The sequence below is a fragment of the Pollicipes pollicipes genome, unplaced genomic scaffold (genome assembly GCF_011947565.3).
Source record: "Pollicipes pollicipes isolate AB1234 unplaced genomic scaffold, Ppol_2.1 Scaffold_3087;HRSCAF=3621_pilon_pilon_pilon, whole genome shotgun sequence".
In the NCBI taxonomy this organism is placed as follows: domain Eukaryota; kingdom Metazoa; phylum Arthropoda; class Thecostraca; order Pollicipedomorpha; family Pollicipedidae; genus Pollicipes; species Pollicipes pollicipes.
The window spans coordinates 4,357,777-4,370,702 of record NW_023596225.1 but is presented as its reverse complement, the minus strand read 5'-3'; the positions used below and the strand labels follow the sequence as shown (position 1 = coordinate 4,370,702).

The 12,926-nt window shown below is 61.1% G+C and overlaps 2 protein-coding genes across 3 annotated transcripts; one reads left to right on the top strand and one right to left on the bottom strand.

Moving 5' to 3' along the window:
- Positions 1 to 47: 47 nt before the first annotated feature.
- LOC119089663 (TRAF3-interacting protein 1) lies at positions 48 to 5,074 on the top strand. 2 transcript variants are annotated; one of them, XM_037212456.1, is made up of 6 exons: positions 48 to 153; positions 630 to 764; positions 1,320 to 1,343; positions 2,522 to 2,636; positions 3,025 to 3,133; positions 4,228 to 5,074. In XM_037212456.1, the coding sequence occupies exons 1-6, from the start codon at positions 85 to 87 to the stop codon at positions 4,397 to 4,399; spliced, it is 624 nt and encodes a 207-aa protein (XP_037068351.1). In that variant the 5' UTR covers positions 48 to 84; the 3' UTR covers positions 4,400 to 5,074. The 2 variants fall into 2 exon arrangements, with proteins under 2 accessions (XP_037068351.1, XP_037068352.1); XM_037212457.1 differs by lacking the exon at positions 1,320 to 1,343.
- Positions 5,075 to 6,866: 1,792 nt separating this feature from the next.
- Positions 6,867 to 12,588, bottom strand: LOC119114958 (E3 ubiquitin-protein ligase TRIM71). Its single transcript, XM_037239012.1, has 5 exons — positions 12,413 to 12,588; positions 11,227 to 11,941; positions 10,384 to 11,160; positions 9,629 to 9,805; positions 6,867 to 9,137 (listed from the first exon to the last, which is right to left on the bottom strand). Exons 2-5 carry the CDS (start codon positions 11,926 to 11,928, stop codon positions 8,925 to 8,927), a joined length of 1,869 nt encoding a protein of 622 aa, XP_037094907.1. The 5' UTR covers positions 11,929 to 11,941; positions 12,413 to 12,588; the 3' UTR covers positions 6,867 to 8,924.
- Between the last annotated feature and the right edge of the window lie 338 nt (positions 12,589 to 12,926).

Below are 12,926 nucleotides of genomic sequence, written 5' to 3'. Positions count from 1 at the left end.
CGGCCTAAGACGCGCGCCGCCATCGAACAGCAGCTGGAGGACGCGGCGGCGGTCGGCGGCGCCGGCTCGGCCGCACCCATCGTCATGTTTGACGAGGACGACGACGACGACGACCATTTCGTGGTGGAGGAGAAGAAGGCAGCGCCGGATCCAGTGAGCGAGCGGCGTCGGCGGTTGGGAGTGTGGGGGCTGGTGCCGGCGGTGGAGGCGCGGGAGGCGGTCGGTTGGCTGACCTCGCCTGGGGGACGATGGCCCTGTTCCCTTGCCCTCCTTCACGTTTACGTGCTGGCGTGCGCTGGAGAACGGGGATGGGAGGGGGGAGGGGGGGGGGGGGTGGCAGTGTCGAGTGGCAGTCCCGTTGCCTGCGCCGTCTTCAATAGTGCTGCATGGTCGTTGCCTTTGCTCCGTTTCGGGGAGTTCGGGAAGGCGGTAGAATGGTGCTGTACAGTGACATGTCTTGGGCGGCGCTGTGGCAAAACCGAGCCTTGTGGTACCGCACTGTTGGTATAGCCCGCGTGAGGCTGGCCGTCGTGTCCGGTCTTCCGACCATCAGTGTTGTGTCGAGTCGTGCCGTGCCTCCGTGGCCCGCTGAGGCGTGGGGCCGTACTGTACACCACCGCCGCCGCCAGGGCCTGGCCGAGATGATGAAGGGGGAAGAGAACCTGGCCGAGCAGGCTGAAGAGGGCGAACACGGCCTGCTCGTCTCGCAGATCCTCGAGACCAAGAAGTCCATGGAGGAAGAGCTTAAGGGCAAGACGCAGATCGTAAGTGAGACTGAATTGACCGCATCAGAATGGTGATATCTGCGGTCGGCATAAGTGGTGATCAGCGTTTTCATATTGCTGAGGGCTGTTTTATCCAGGAAATTCGTGAGCTGGTTCAGAATGCAGCTGATCCGTCTTCGATGCGTGCCTGCCTGCTTGCCTTTGTTCGGACGTGCTTGGTGAGGGCCGTATGGTGCTTTTACCCATGGGGTGCACTACTAATCTGTTGTACCCCCTTTTTCGCCATGCAGTTAAGTGGGTCTTTACATGTATCGATCGCTAAGAGAGGCTGAACAGGGACGTTAACTGTTGTAATGAGAGATGTTACGTGGTTATTATGCTTTAAAGCAAACCAGGCGTTTGTTACCAGCTTTATCATATAGTTATACTGTTGTCGTTTGGCGGCGCAGGTCATTCTGGCATACCATAGCCTGGTAAACGCGCCTATTTTGGCTGAGGATGCTATGTTGTGGAAGTGTGTCGGGCGTGGTATTTGGGACTTGAATCGCCTGTTGTCCCTTTATTTACTTGTGTCGTACTTTTTACGCCTACAAGGATCCAGTAAGGCTGGAGTATGAGGTAAGCTGGTCCGTTGGGATCTTACAGGAGCACCATCACGCCCCCGGGAACGTGGCGTACCCCCGCTCCACCTGACACATTGACAGCAGTACTTGCTGTTGTTTGAATTGCGCATCCAAAATTGTCAGCTTACTCCCGGTACTTCCTCACGGAGCATCAGTTTGGCATCTCAGATATCCGTCCCCCCGCACGGACCCTCATGATATCCGACGGTGTTAAAATGGAGATCCAGTAGGGGGTGAGTGGCGTGCTAGACATTCCAGCATGCGGCTCAAATTCCACGGGGCCTCCCGTAAGCGATTGCACAGCGTGACCACACGGGAAGTGTGAGAAGGAAGCAAATACTATGCAGTGGCGGTAGCTGCTAAGAAGTATAGCGCATTCAGCACAAGTATGACGTAGCCAGGCACACGGTTTCTGTCCCGGGCCAGTGCGCGCGTCCGACACGCCGAAAAGACGTTCGTGCGAACAGACCCTTCGGAAAATCGTTGGTGCGCTGTGCCGAACATGGTCCGTGCACGGCCCCAGAAACCGCTATGAGCGGAGTTTCGTAAAATTCGTGAGGACGGGGGACGGGGACAATATTCTTCCGAAACAGCACTCTTTGCTTTGCTGTGGTTGCGGAAGACTTAGTGGTGATTTGGGTTATCTATTAAAGGACGGGCAAACATTGTTGGATGGGCCAATACCCAGCAAAACGATACCCACCAATGAAAGCCGAAGCGGACCCTGCTCGGCAAGGTCCGCTGAGCCCGGTCCGCCTTACATAGCAGCCGTGCGGCACAGCATGCCCGCTCAGTACGGATGGAGTTGGTGTGTAACCCGCTGGCGCTGATTCGGGAGAAAATGTAGCAACAGCCTGATAATGTGTGGGTGGAGACATGTCGCAGAAGTCGTGTCTACGCACATGGATGTTGTGCCATTGGTGAGGGCCAACGGTGCTGGTGCGGCACCCTGCGGTGCCTCGCCGCGTACTGAGTGGACGACCATGACCTAGACGAGACCGGGCGACTGCAGTTGTCGGCTCGCCGCCGTTAGCATGTACCCACGCCGTGAGCCGGCTGTCGTGTGCGGGCCACCACGCTCCCCTGTGGTGTCAGGTCAGGCACTGGCACGCATGTAGCGTACGCAGCCACCGTCTGCTGGCCGTCACAGCGCCGCCGGCCCTATGTGTGCAGGAGCGTGACTCGGGCGCCGACAAGGGCAAGAGTCGGGACAAGGACGCCGTGCGCAAGGAGGTGGCCCGGCTGCGGGAGGCCATCCAGAGAGTCACCAAGTCGGCCAATCCGCTCGGTGCGTCGCCGGGACGGCGGCGTTCGGGCGCCGCGTGACGCCTTCCCTCCCCCTCCCCCCCCCCCCCCCTTCCTCGCTCCTTGTGGTTTGCGCGGTATCGCGCTTTCATCGCAAACTGCTTTGAGGTTTTGGCAGCTGCTGACGGCCCGCGTGTTCTGGCAAGCGGGGGAGGCGTGCGGCGGGCCGTTTGACGGCGCGCCGGTAGGGATGAATTCGCGCCCTCAGGCAGGGAGGCCTGCGAGGGGACTGTGTTGCGTCGTGCATTGAGAATGATGCTTTGTGGTCGTGTGCCCCTGTCGGAGAAATGGTGTGCGTCAGTAGGGTTTTTCGGAACCGATCCGAGTTCAGGACACGGGTGGCAGCAGCGACCGACTCGTTTTTCTTGCAGGTAAAATGATGGACTTCTTGCAAGAGGACGTGGACTCTATGCAGCGGGAGCTCGACAAATGGAGGAACGAAAATAAGACCATGACTCAGCAGATCCGGTCAGAAATGGAGTGAGTACGGTGCGGCGGTGGCTCGCGTCGATTCCATTTCTTTCGTCAAGCCAGAGGAGTCGGGTAACCCCCCCCCCCCCCCGTCGGTGATGAAATCAGCCTGATGCAACTGCAGAGCCGGGTAGTCGCCATTGCAGCAATGATCCCGCCTTGCATTCCGTATCACCGTCAAGGTTACGTTCATGGGCGTGGGCCTGTCGGTATGTGTGAAGATTGGGGTTTGGCATGCGCGTATGTGTGTCTTCCCTCTTGCTTTGTATCGGAGGAGATGAGCCGAGTAGAGTAGCATTTCGCTGCTTGCACCAGGAGAAATGAGTCAATATAACGTAAAGGCTTGCCCAAAATTATCGCCTGTGGCTGTCCCCCAGACGTTGACCTTTCGCCATTTTGGTGTGAAGCTGCAAACGCGGCTAAGAGGCCGATGTGTTCTGAACCCGCTTCTGCCTGAAAGGGATGTCCAGACCCTATACTAAAAAAGGTGCCAACTGCTTTGAGGATCTTTGGTGTTAATTCTTCCTGCAATCATTCCATCTCGACAGCGCTTTGGTCGTGCGTGTATTTGTTAGACAACACCCGATCTTAGGTATTGAAACCAACGGATAGAAACCACGGCCTGCATCCGTTATGGGGTAACGGCGGAGGACGGTAACGCCACCAGACACGAAGCATCCAGCTGACAACGGCTAGCAGGACTGAGCTGACGTGGCGAGCCTAAGCTTTCTCATGATCAGGGTTGTGCTTGGAAACGCCACGGCCCATCGCGCGCCGTCGTTTTGCATGCAACCTTTCACATGACCTGTGTGAGGTGGAGCGAAGGGTCGGGTCGGGTCCACCCTTCAGCCCCTCTATAAACCACAGGTAATCGGCGTGCTCGAGCTGCACTGGAGTATTGCACCTCTCCTTACCCGCCCGGCCAATTTTCCGTCGCACTCCGTGCCAGGTGTATTGCCAAATGGACCAACTCTGATTAAAACTTGTACCGACCGCAAGAGTAGTCATACCGTAAGGGTTCACATGTTTCCGCCCAGCCATCATCACAGCGGGATTTGTCCCGGTCCGAATGTGGCCCGCTGACGCCGGCCGGCTGTCCGCAGCACGACCAACAGCTCGATCGAACCGCTGAAGGCGGCCATGGCCGAGTACGAACAGAGCATCCAGGACCAGCTGGACAAGATCTCGGCCGTGCGCGCCTCCGTGCTCTACAACGAGGAGAAGATCTACAAAATGATGGCGGGCGTGATGAACGTGGCCGCCGCGGCTCCGTAGCGGCCCGGCCTGGCGCGGGGCGGGGAGGGACGGGGGAGGCGGGCCAGCGGTCGGTGTTGGGCGTCCGACGACCGTGAGCAGCGCAGGCGAGACGCCGCGCGTGCTGGCCGCTGGGCTGGTGCGCAGACGTGTGATATTTGTGCGTTACCTTGTCGGATGGACGTGAACCGATCCTGCGCGCCGTGTCAGATGGCGCCTGGCGTGCGGGGCCGGTCGGGCTGTCTTTCCCGCGCGCCCCCGGTACGCGGCTCCCATCGGGTGAGCCCGCTGGCGGTGGCACATTACTTAGTGCTCCAGACCTGGCGCCGCTCCCACCGCAGCGGGATGGTCGGGCCCAACGCTCAATGGAGGAGGCGCCTTGTTGGGTTGGTGTCCGGTGGGTTTCCAGTTCACCCCGCCCGGTCTTCGGAATAAACAGCTCGGAATTACTCACAAGAGCCCACCCAAGCGTTGTCTTAAAACATAATTTCGTTCCGCTAACTGTTGTCCAATGCTGAACCTGGTTTGGGCCCTATATTTATGCAAGATGAGCCCCGGTACCCACGAACACCGAACGCAGTGGGCAGCTGCGTTAATTGTTGCTGGGCGGTTGTGATGAGACGTGTCGTACTTGCTCGCGGTGTTTCAGTCGACGGGACTTACCCACACTGATATTGACAATATAAGGATGTTGACTCCCGGCGATGAGACGTTTTCACGGCAAGCTGTGGGTATAACCTCAGGCGTCGACGCGCCGGAAAACAGCGAGACGGTAAGACGGCGACCAAAACGTTCGTGTTTGAGATGGTTCGACGCCCGCCCACGTTCTCTCGCTCCACCAATGATCGAGCGCCGCACGGCTGGCAAGGAAACGCTGATGCATAGGTAATGGCAATATTTGATCGTGGGTAGTAACCTGAAGCAAGCCTGCGTCTAGGCGCGGCGGATGACGGGGTCGTTGGTCAGCTTGAATCACAACTCTATGAAAGCCTTAGCAAGTGCGCCGGACCCATCACGGAGTAAGCATCGGCAACTACACGTAGACAAGGTGTACGCGCATGGGTGGTGCAGCCCCTCGCACGGTGTCACATTAGTGTTACGGAAAAACTCTAACCGACAGCAGTGCTGCATCAGGTATACACGATATTACTTATGCTGCGAAGACTTGCACAGACTTCACTTATTCGCGGTGTTACTTCAACTGCAGACTTAGGCACAACATGAGCACTACACTACAGGACCTTCGCCTCAGAAACTTATATACGTCATTACATCTACTGCAAAAGCTTAGTATTTACCTTCACCCGACACTACTCGTAATGCAAAAAATCATACACATTGAGTGCCGGACGACAAAACTTATCCCGCAAACACAAAGTGATTACTTCTACCGCAAAGACTCCACCGTAAGTCTTTGAAGTAGAAATGATGTGCAAAAGCAATCGCTGTATAGGTTTTTACGGCAGAGCAGATGACGGATATAAGTTTTCGAAGCATAAGTTTCGTCGTGGAGCACTAATGTCGCGTATACGGTTTATTGCAATAGGAATATCTTTTGCAGAAGTTTTGTCGCGTGGCACTCATGTCGTGTTAAGTATTGGCAGTAGAAATTACGTCAGGATATGGGCCGCACCTGTCGGTAGGAGTTTTGGTTGTTACGCCAATGTGGAGTCCCCTGTCACCGCCCTCACGACAGCCGCGCGTTTCGCCGGCCTCAGCATGCCGGCCCAAATAGCAGCTTCTAACACGTAGCTCTGCCATGTTCATGCACGGCCTCGGTGCTAGCCACGGGCGGATCGGAGGGGGTGGGGAGGAGGCAATCGGGCCATGGCCCCGTAAGTTATGGGAATAGTGGCGGGAATAGTGGCATTTCTAGACTTTGAAAAAAGGCTAAGCGGTTTTTACAAGGAAAATTTTGTTTTCGAACATCCCTTGAAGCGAAAAGAAGCGGCACCCGATGAGTTTGAGAAAACCAGATCACTTGGGTCCCTCTGAGCTGTGCAACCTTCCCCTCCCCCGCCCCCCCCCCCCCCCCCCCCCGTCGGCGTTGTGGGTCCCCACTTGGTACCGGCCCGCCACGCGCGCAGCATTAAGGCCTGCCCACTTGAGCCATAGCCCTCCGCATGAGCTGACGACGCGTGCGATCCAGCAGCTGGGCGCCATGCCAGGCCGGTCTACCTTAACGTAGTCAGTATTACGAAGGTTCAAAGAGACTCGCTTTTTCTCCGACATCTTGGTGAACTGATTCACTGCCAGCAAGGTAACGGCGGCAGATGGCTGCACTCCATTTTGGGATATTTTCTGTTCTTTTCACAATATTCCGGCTGCTTGTGCATCTCACACGAGCTTGCGTCGCCACTCAGCAGCTGTTCCTTGGCTTGTTGAGTACGCGGTTGAAAACGGATGAAACAGATTCGGATCGTACGTTCCGCTGGTCATGGTCGTTTTCCCGCAGGAAACTTTGAACATCAATCTACACAAAATACAATGCAAAGAGAAGAAGAAGCTTTATTGGTAATCTCGCACGCACAAGCTGAGAGGTTAAAGGGAAAGATAACAACATCTATAAACACAGCGGGAACGTCGACGGAATCGAAGTCATTTTCCACTGTTTAAACCTATCTGCATATAGCACATGTTTCACCTTAGCATCTTGATCGAGTTCCCCGTGAGGTGTAATAAGACGTCCAACAGACGAGGTTTTCATCTGAAAAGCGTCTAAAAACCGGACCGGCCCGGAGACGGGCAAAAGGCCGCACACAACCCCGTGAGCCCGCAGAAGCAGTGAGAAGACAGAAATGAAACAAGGACAGCTATACAATCATATCGAGCGAGCGCGGAGCTCCCGCCTGCAGGGCCTCGCCCCGGCGGCATACGAAGCTGCGGCTTACCGTCCGGTTGGCAGGTGGCGCTGTGCCTATTGGTAAGGATTGGATCCTTCTACATGTCTACTGTCGGCGACCGATGGCTTCTCATCCCTGAGTTCGTGAACGTGCGTGTAAACACCACACCCTGAGAGGCGACCGAGGTCATGCCATGACACGAAAACACGGAGCGGCCGGCGCAGGCGACCTGCGGTCCCGGTGCGCGGCCACGGCCTGAGAGGCGAACTGAGGTTATACCCGGCCCTGAGTACGGAGGCAGACCTGAGGTCCAGCCGGTGCGCGCCTGCGGTGCCGCCACACAGCCCCTGAGGTCGTCACAAGCCTCGGCAGCGCCCACACCGCCAGCTCGCGCGCGTGCACACGATTCGCTACCGAGATTATTAGCCCGTAAAACCGCTGGCATCCATAAAACTAAATCTTCCACACGGACCCGTGATCAGGAAACCAGATTTCCGCACCTCCCCTAAATAACGGCGACAAGCGCGTCCGACGCCACTGCACTGGGACCACGCTCTCTACGCCCGCCCTTCCGTGGCGTTCCTCCGCCGCGCGCTCACCAAGCGTCCACAGGAACCCGTAGTCGTTCACCAACGCAGACGCTTGCACCCTACCAGCGCCGGCGGGGACGGCGTCAGAGGCCGACCGAGGCCGGCCGCCGACCCGGCCCCGCCGGCTTCGCTGCGCACAGCCGCAGGAGGCACGGCCCGCGGGCGCCCGGGCGGCCCGCTCTCACACGGCACGCCCGGGCGAGGCCCCGACCCGCTCTCAGCCCGGGACGAGCCGCTAGTGCTGGTGCGCCCCCCGCCCCCTGCCCCCGAAGACGAGCGATAGCCTCACGGACCACGGCTTCTCCAGAGCGATCAATCAAATACAGCCCGCGCTACACACCGAGAAAACCAGAAGAACGCGTTTACGTCGCTGGCGCGGTGCCAGACGGGCGAAGACGCCCGGGCCGTCACCCGTCAGCGCCAGTGGCGGCGCGCGGCGCGGACCGCTCCGCTGGGGCCCGTCTCACGGCGGCGGGGGCAGCGGTGCCCCCGGCGGCGCCCCAGCCCGTCAGACGGTCCGACCGGGCGGCGCGCGGCGCACGCTCCCGGACGCAGGAACTGCTTGCGCGGCTGGAGGCGGCGCCGACGTCTCAGAGACGCCGGCCGCGAGCGCGGCGACCGGCGCCAGGTACTCGTCCTGTTTACTTGTAAACCAAGGTACCCGTATCGTCGACCCTTGGCCCGGTGGCGGCTCGGCGGGCCACGCGGCCGGCAGACGACCGCCCACGGCGAACATGCCGCACCCGTCCTTTCCGGCCCGGACCACAGCCGGTCTCGGACCGCGCTTTGTACAGAGCGGCGCCGGCCCGCCGTCACGGCCGGCGGCCCGCCAGCGACCGGCGGAAAGCCGGCCGTCTATATACACACACACTCCCACGTCACGCACGCGACGCGCGCGGACTTCGACCCTGTCTTGTTTCCTGAGACGTCGTTGTACCGGCGAGGGCGGCGCGGCGCCCCCCACGCGGTCCCTCCCGTCAAACCAAACCACCCAACTTGTTACCCGTACAAATGGAGGTACATACGTTCGAATGCACTCGGCATCAGCCGTAGGAAAATGGCGCGGCGGCGACCGCTCCGTCCGGGCGGCGCCGCCGCGCTCGTGGCCACCGCTCAGAACAGCTGGACGCGGTGATTCTCCAGGCAGACGACTGCCAGCTGTCCGCTCGGGCCGACGGCCACGCCCTGGGGCTGGTCGAACTGGCCCGGCCGGCTGCCGTACTCGCCCAGCTTCATCAGGCACTCGCCGGCCGGCGTCAGCACTTGCACGCGTGAGTTGCGGCAGTCAGCCACGTACAGCCGGCCCTCGTCGTCGGCGGCGATGCCCTGGCGCAGCCGGCGGCCTCGGGTCAGGCACCGCACGTGCACACCGGCCAGTCCCGCCAGCGGCCGCGGCGCCGCGGCGGCACGACCGGCCCCGTAGCAACACCGGACAATGTGGCACGCCGGTGCCGGCCTTTTCAGTTACATTGAACTGACGTGAACAATCACAGGTAATGATAATGAGAATAACAACAATAATGTAATAATATAGTAGCAATAATGATAATAACAACACTAATAATACTACTACTGCCACTAATAATAATAAGAATGACAATAATGCGATCAGTAACCAAATACACATGCAGAAAGCGTGCGATGACCGTGGGGGGCCTAAGCATGGCGCCAGCGTGCCACGCCCGGTTGACCCCCAATCATCCCCTCCCCTTCCCCCTCCCCCCCGCAAACAAATACCATGCCGAGCCAAACCCCAGACATGCGTGCTGGACGTTCGCCGGCCCTGACGACCGCCCGCCTGGCGGCGACCGTCTAACCTGGGGTCGCAGAAGGCGGCCGGGCTCAGTGCCCTCGCGGCAGAGGTAGGTCATCTTGCCCGTCTCCGGGTCCAGCGCCACGATGCGGTGGTTGTTGAAGTCGGTGATGTAGAGCTTGCCGTCCGGGTGGAAGGTGAGGCCGCGCGGCGAGTCCAGCTCCTTCCAGTCGGCGCCGTCCTGCCGCCGGCCGCACCGGTCACAGGCCGGCCGTCACACCCTTCACGCCCACATGCCAGGACCGCTTGCCCTCTTACTGAAGGCGATGTAGGCTACCCAGCCAACAGAATCACGGGTATGGATGCATTTGCATCCCTGACAGAAACCACGGGTATGGATGCATTTGCATTCTCAAACCAATAGCTCGAAAATTATTTCGCATAAACGTACAATATCAGGGCAACATGAGGAAGACAGGACAGGACACGACTGCATGCCCTGTTTGTAAACAATTTTCTCTTATTGTTCAGAGTAATTAGTATCGTTATTGCAGCAATGTCAGAAACCAGGAGCGACTAAACAGAAGAGAACAGATCTGAATAGAACAAAAACAAAATGAACAGGAGCGGAATTGACTAGACAGCACAGGTCAAATCAGGTGGAACGGAAGGGAACGGGACAGGACGGGACGGCACACATCAGGTTAGGCCAGGGCTAGACCAGGATTAAGCCGTGTCAGGTCAGGTCAGGACCGGACACAGCCCGCAATGTCACCCCCCCCCCCCCCACACACACACACACCCTCGCTACCAACCAACCTGCGCGAACTTCTTCAGAAGCAGGCCCTCCGGCGAGAAGAGCTGCACGCGGTGATTGCGCGTGTCGGTGACGGCGATCTGGTCTAGCGCGTTGCACGCCACGTCCCACGGGTAGTTGAACATGCCCAGACGGTTGCCCTTGTCGCCAAACTTGAGCACAAACTCGCCGCCGGCAGTGAACACGCACACGCGGTGGTTGTCCTTGTCAGCGACGATGATGCGGTCGGCCGAGTCGACGGCGACGCCAGCCGGCCGGTTGAGCTCGCCGTTCTTCGAGCCGGGGCCGCCGAACGCCAGCAGGAGGCGGCCGTCGGCGGCGAACACCTGCACGCGGTGGTTGCTGCGGTCGGAGACGACCAGACGTCCGTCGGCGCCGAACGCCACGCCCCAGGGCCGGCACAGCTGGCCGGGGTCGGTGCCCTCCGAACCCACCGTCAGCCGCACCGGCCCCAGCGACGAGAGACGGCGCGGCGAGATGGCGCGCCGCGTCCACGGGCTGTGCGCCAGGTGCTCGCCGTTCACCGTCACGCTGAACGTGTGCTCGCCGGCGGCGCGCGCCACGAAGGCGGCGCGGTAGCGGCCGGCAGCCAGGTGCTGTACGTCACAGCTGAGCAGACGGCGGTCGGGCGTGACGACGCGCGCCTGGACGCGGTCGTCGCCGGCGCGCCGCTCGTCGCCGTAGTGGTCGCGCACCTGCACGACCAGCTGGTAGGGCCGGCCGACGACCGGTATGGCGGCGCTCTCCAGCAGCAGACTTTGGGCGCCGCAGCCGGCCGTCTCGACGGTGCCGGCGGCGCGCAGCAGCGCCTCGACGGCGGCTGCCGGCGCCGGCACGTAGCGCAGCGCCGCGTCTTCGGCCGGCGTCAGCTGCGCCTGCGTCATCATCAGGTGCAGCTGGTGGTCGGCAGTGAGGCCACGCACGATCTGCTCGGCGTCTCCCTCGCCGCCGCCGGCCGCCGTCAGCTGCTCGAGCAGCACCAGCACGCGGCCGCGCAGCTGGTCCAGCTGCTCAGACTGCTGGTGCAGGCGCGCCACCTTCAGCTGGCACACGGCAGCCGCCTTCTTCTTGAGCCGCTGCTGCCAGGCCGCCAGAGCGACACGCAGCTTGTCGCCAGCCGCCGCCGCGTCCAGCTGGGCGCGCGCCGCCCGCTCGCGCACCAGCTCGGCTGTGGAGACAGCACGGTGGCGCGCCTCCGCCAGCGCCGCCAGGAACGCCTGCGCCTCCTGCTGGGTGGTGCGAGTGCGCTGCTGCGCCATGGTGGCCGCGCCGTCCAGCGTGTCGAGGCTGTGCTCGGCGTGGTCCATGGCGCACGCGTAGCAGAGTGGCAGCTCGCACGTGCTGCAGACCATGGTGTAGACGGCCTGGTGCAGCGAACAGCGGCTCGTGTGGCGTCCGCCCGCGGAGAGTACCGTGTGCGAGCGCGTGACGCGCATGCGTCGGTGAGCGCAGGCGCACGTGTAGCACAGGTAGTCGTTGCACTCAACGCATTGGAACGTGGCCGAGACGGAGGTGTCGTCGCAAGTGCCACACAACGTGACGCTCATCAGCGGTGCCTCCCTGCGACCGAGACGAACGAGGTCACGGGCGAGCAGGGTGGTGTTGAGAACAGCGCTACACAAAGGGTGTGGGACGACGTGTCACAAAGACTGACGTACCAAATAAAAGGCCCGATAGACTTCCTGTGAGAAAACAAAACCCCGCCACACATGTAGATGCAGACACTGCAGTGACGGTCCGAGCGCTGGCCATCAATTCCCAGCAGAGGCGCCCCGTATCTCGTCAGGCCGTGCGCAGCTGCACATCCGTCACAGGCCGCCGGATGACACTCACTCTCGTGACCGGTCATCCGTCACGCTGCAATGTTGCCACTTACAAGTGCAATGTCAGCGATTGCACGCAATGTCGCGGTGGTGCTGCTGACAGAAGCTAGCGAAGATATGGGCACCAGCCGCATCAGCTTGGTGTGGCACAGACCTTACAACGACCAAAGCTGACACCTCTGCGGTGGTGGCGTGCGCCGGTCCTCACCTGGTGCCGCTGCTGTTGCCCGAGTCGCTGCTGTGGCGAGAGATTTGCTGTTCGGAGCGCACCAGCTGCGCCGCCGCGCTCAGCACGCAGTCAGACGGTGTGTCGAAGTGGGCGCCGGCCGTCGCCGCCTCCGGCCAGCCGTTGGTCTCCTCGTGCAGAGCCGCGCCGAGCGAGCCGAACAGCGCGAGCGAGTCCAGCGCGCCGGCGCCGCCACCGCCGGGCGGCGAGGCGGGCGTGGCCCAGGCGCGGCTCGGCGCCGGCTCAGCCGCACCATCCGGCCGCGCGCCGGCCGCCGGCTCCTCCAGGCTGCGCCAGCGCGCGCCGAACGCGGCGTCGGCGTCGAAGGCCGCGCCGGCGCCGCGGCGCACGCCGGCGAACAGGTCGACGGAGGCGCCACCTGCGCAGAGCGCGCTGGCGGCCGGCAGCGGCGCGCGGCTGGCCACTAGGTGGCGTAGCCCGCTGGAGTCGGCCATGCCCGCCGGCTACTGGGCTGGCGGGCGGCGGCCGGCCACAC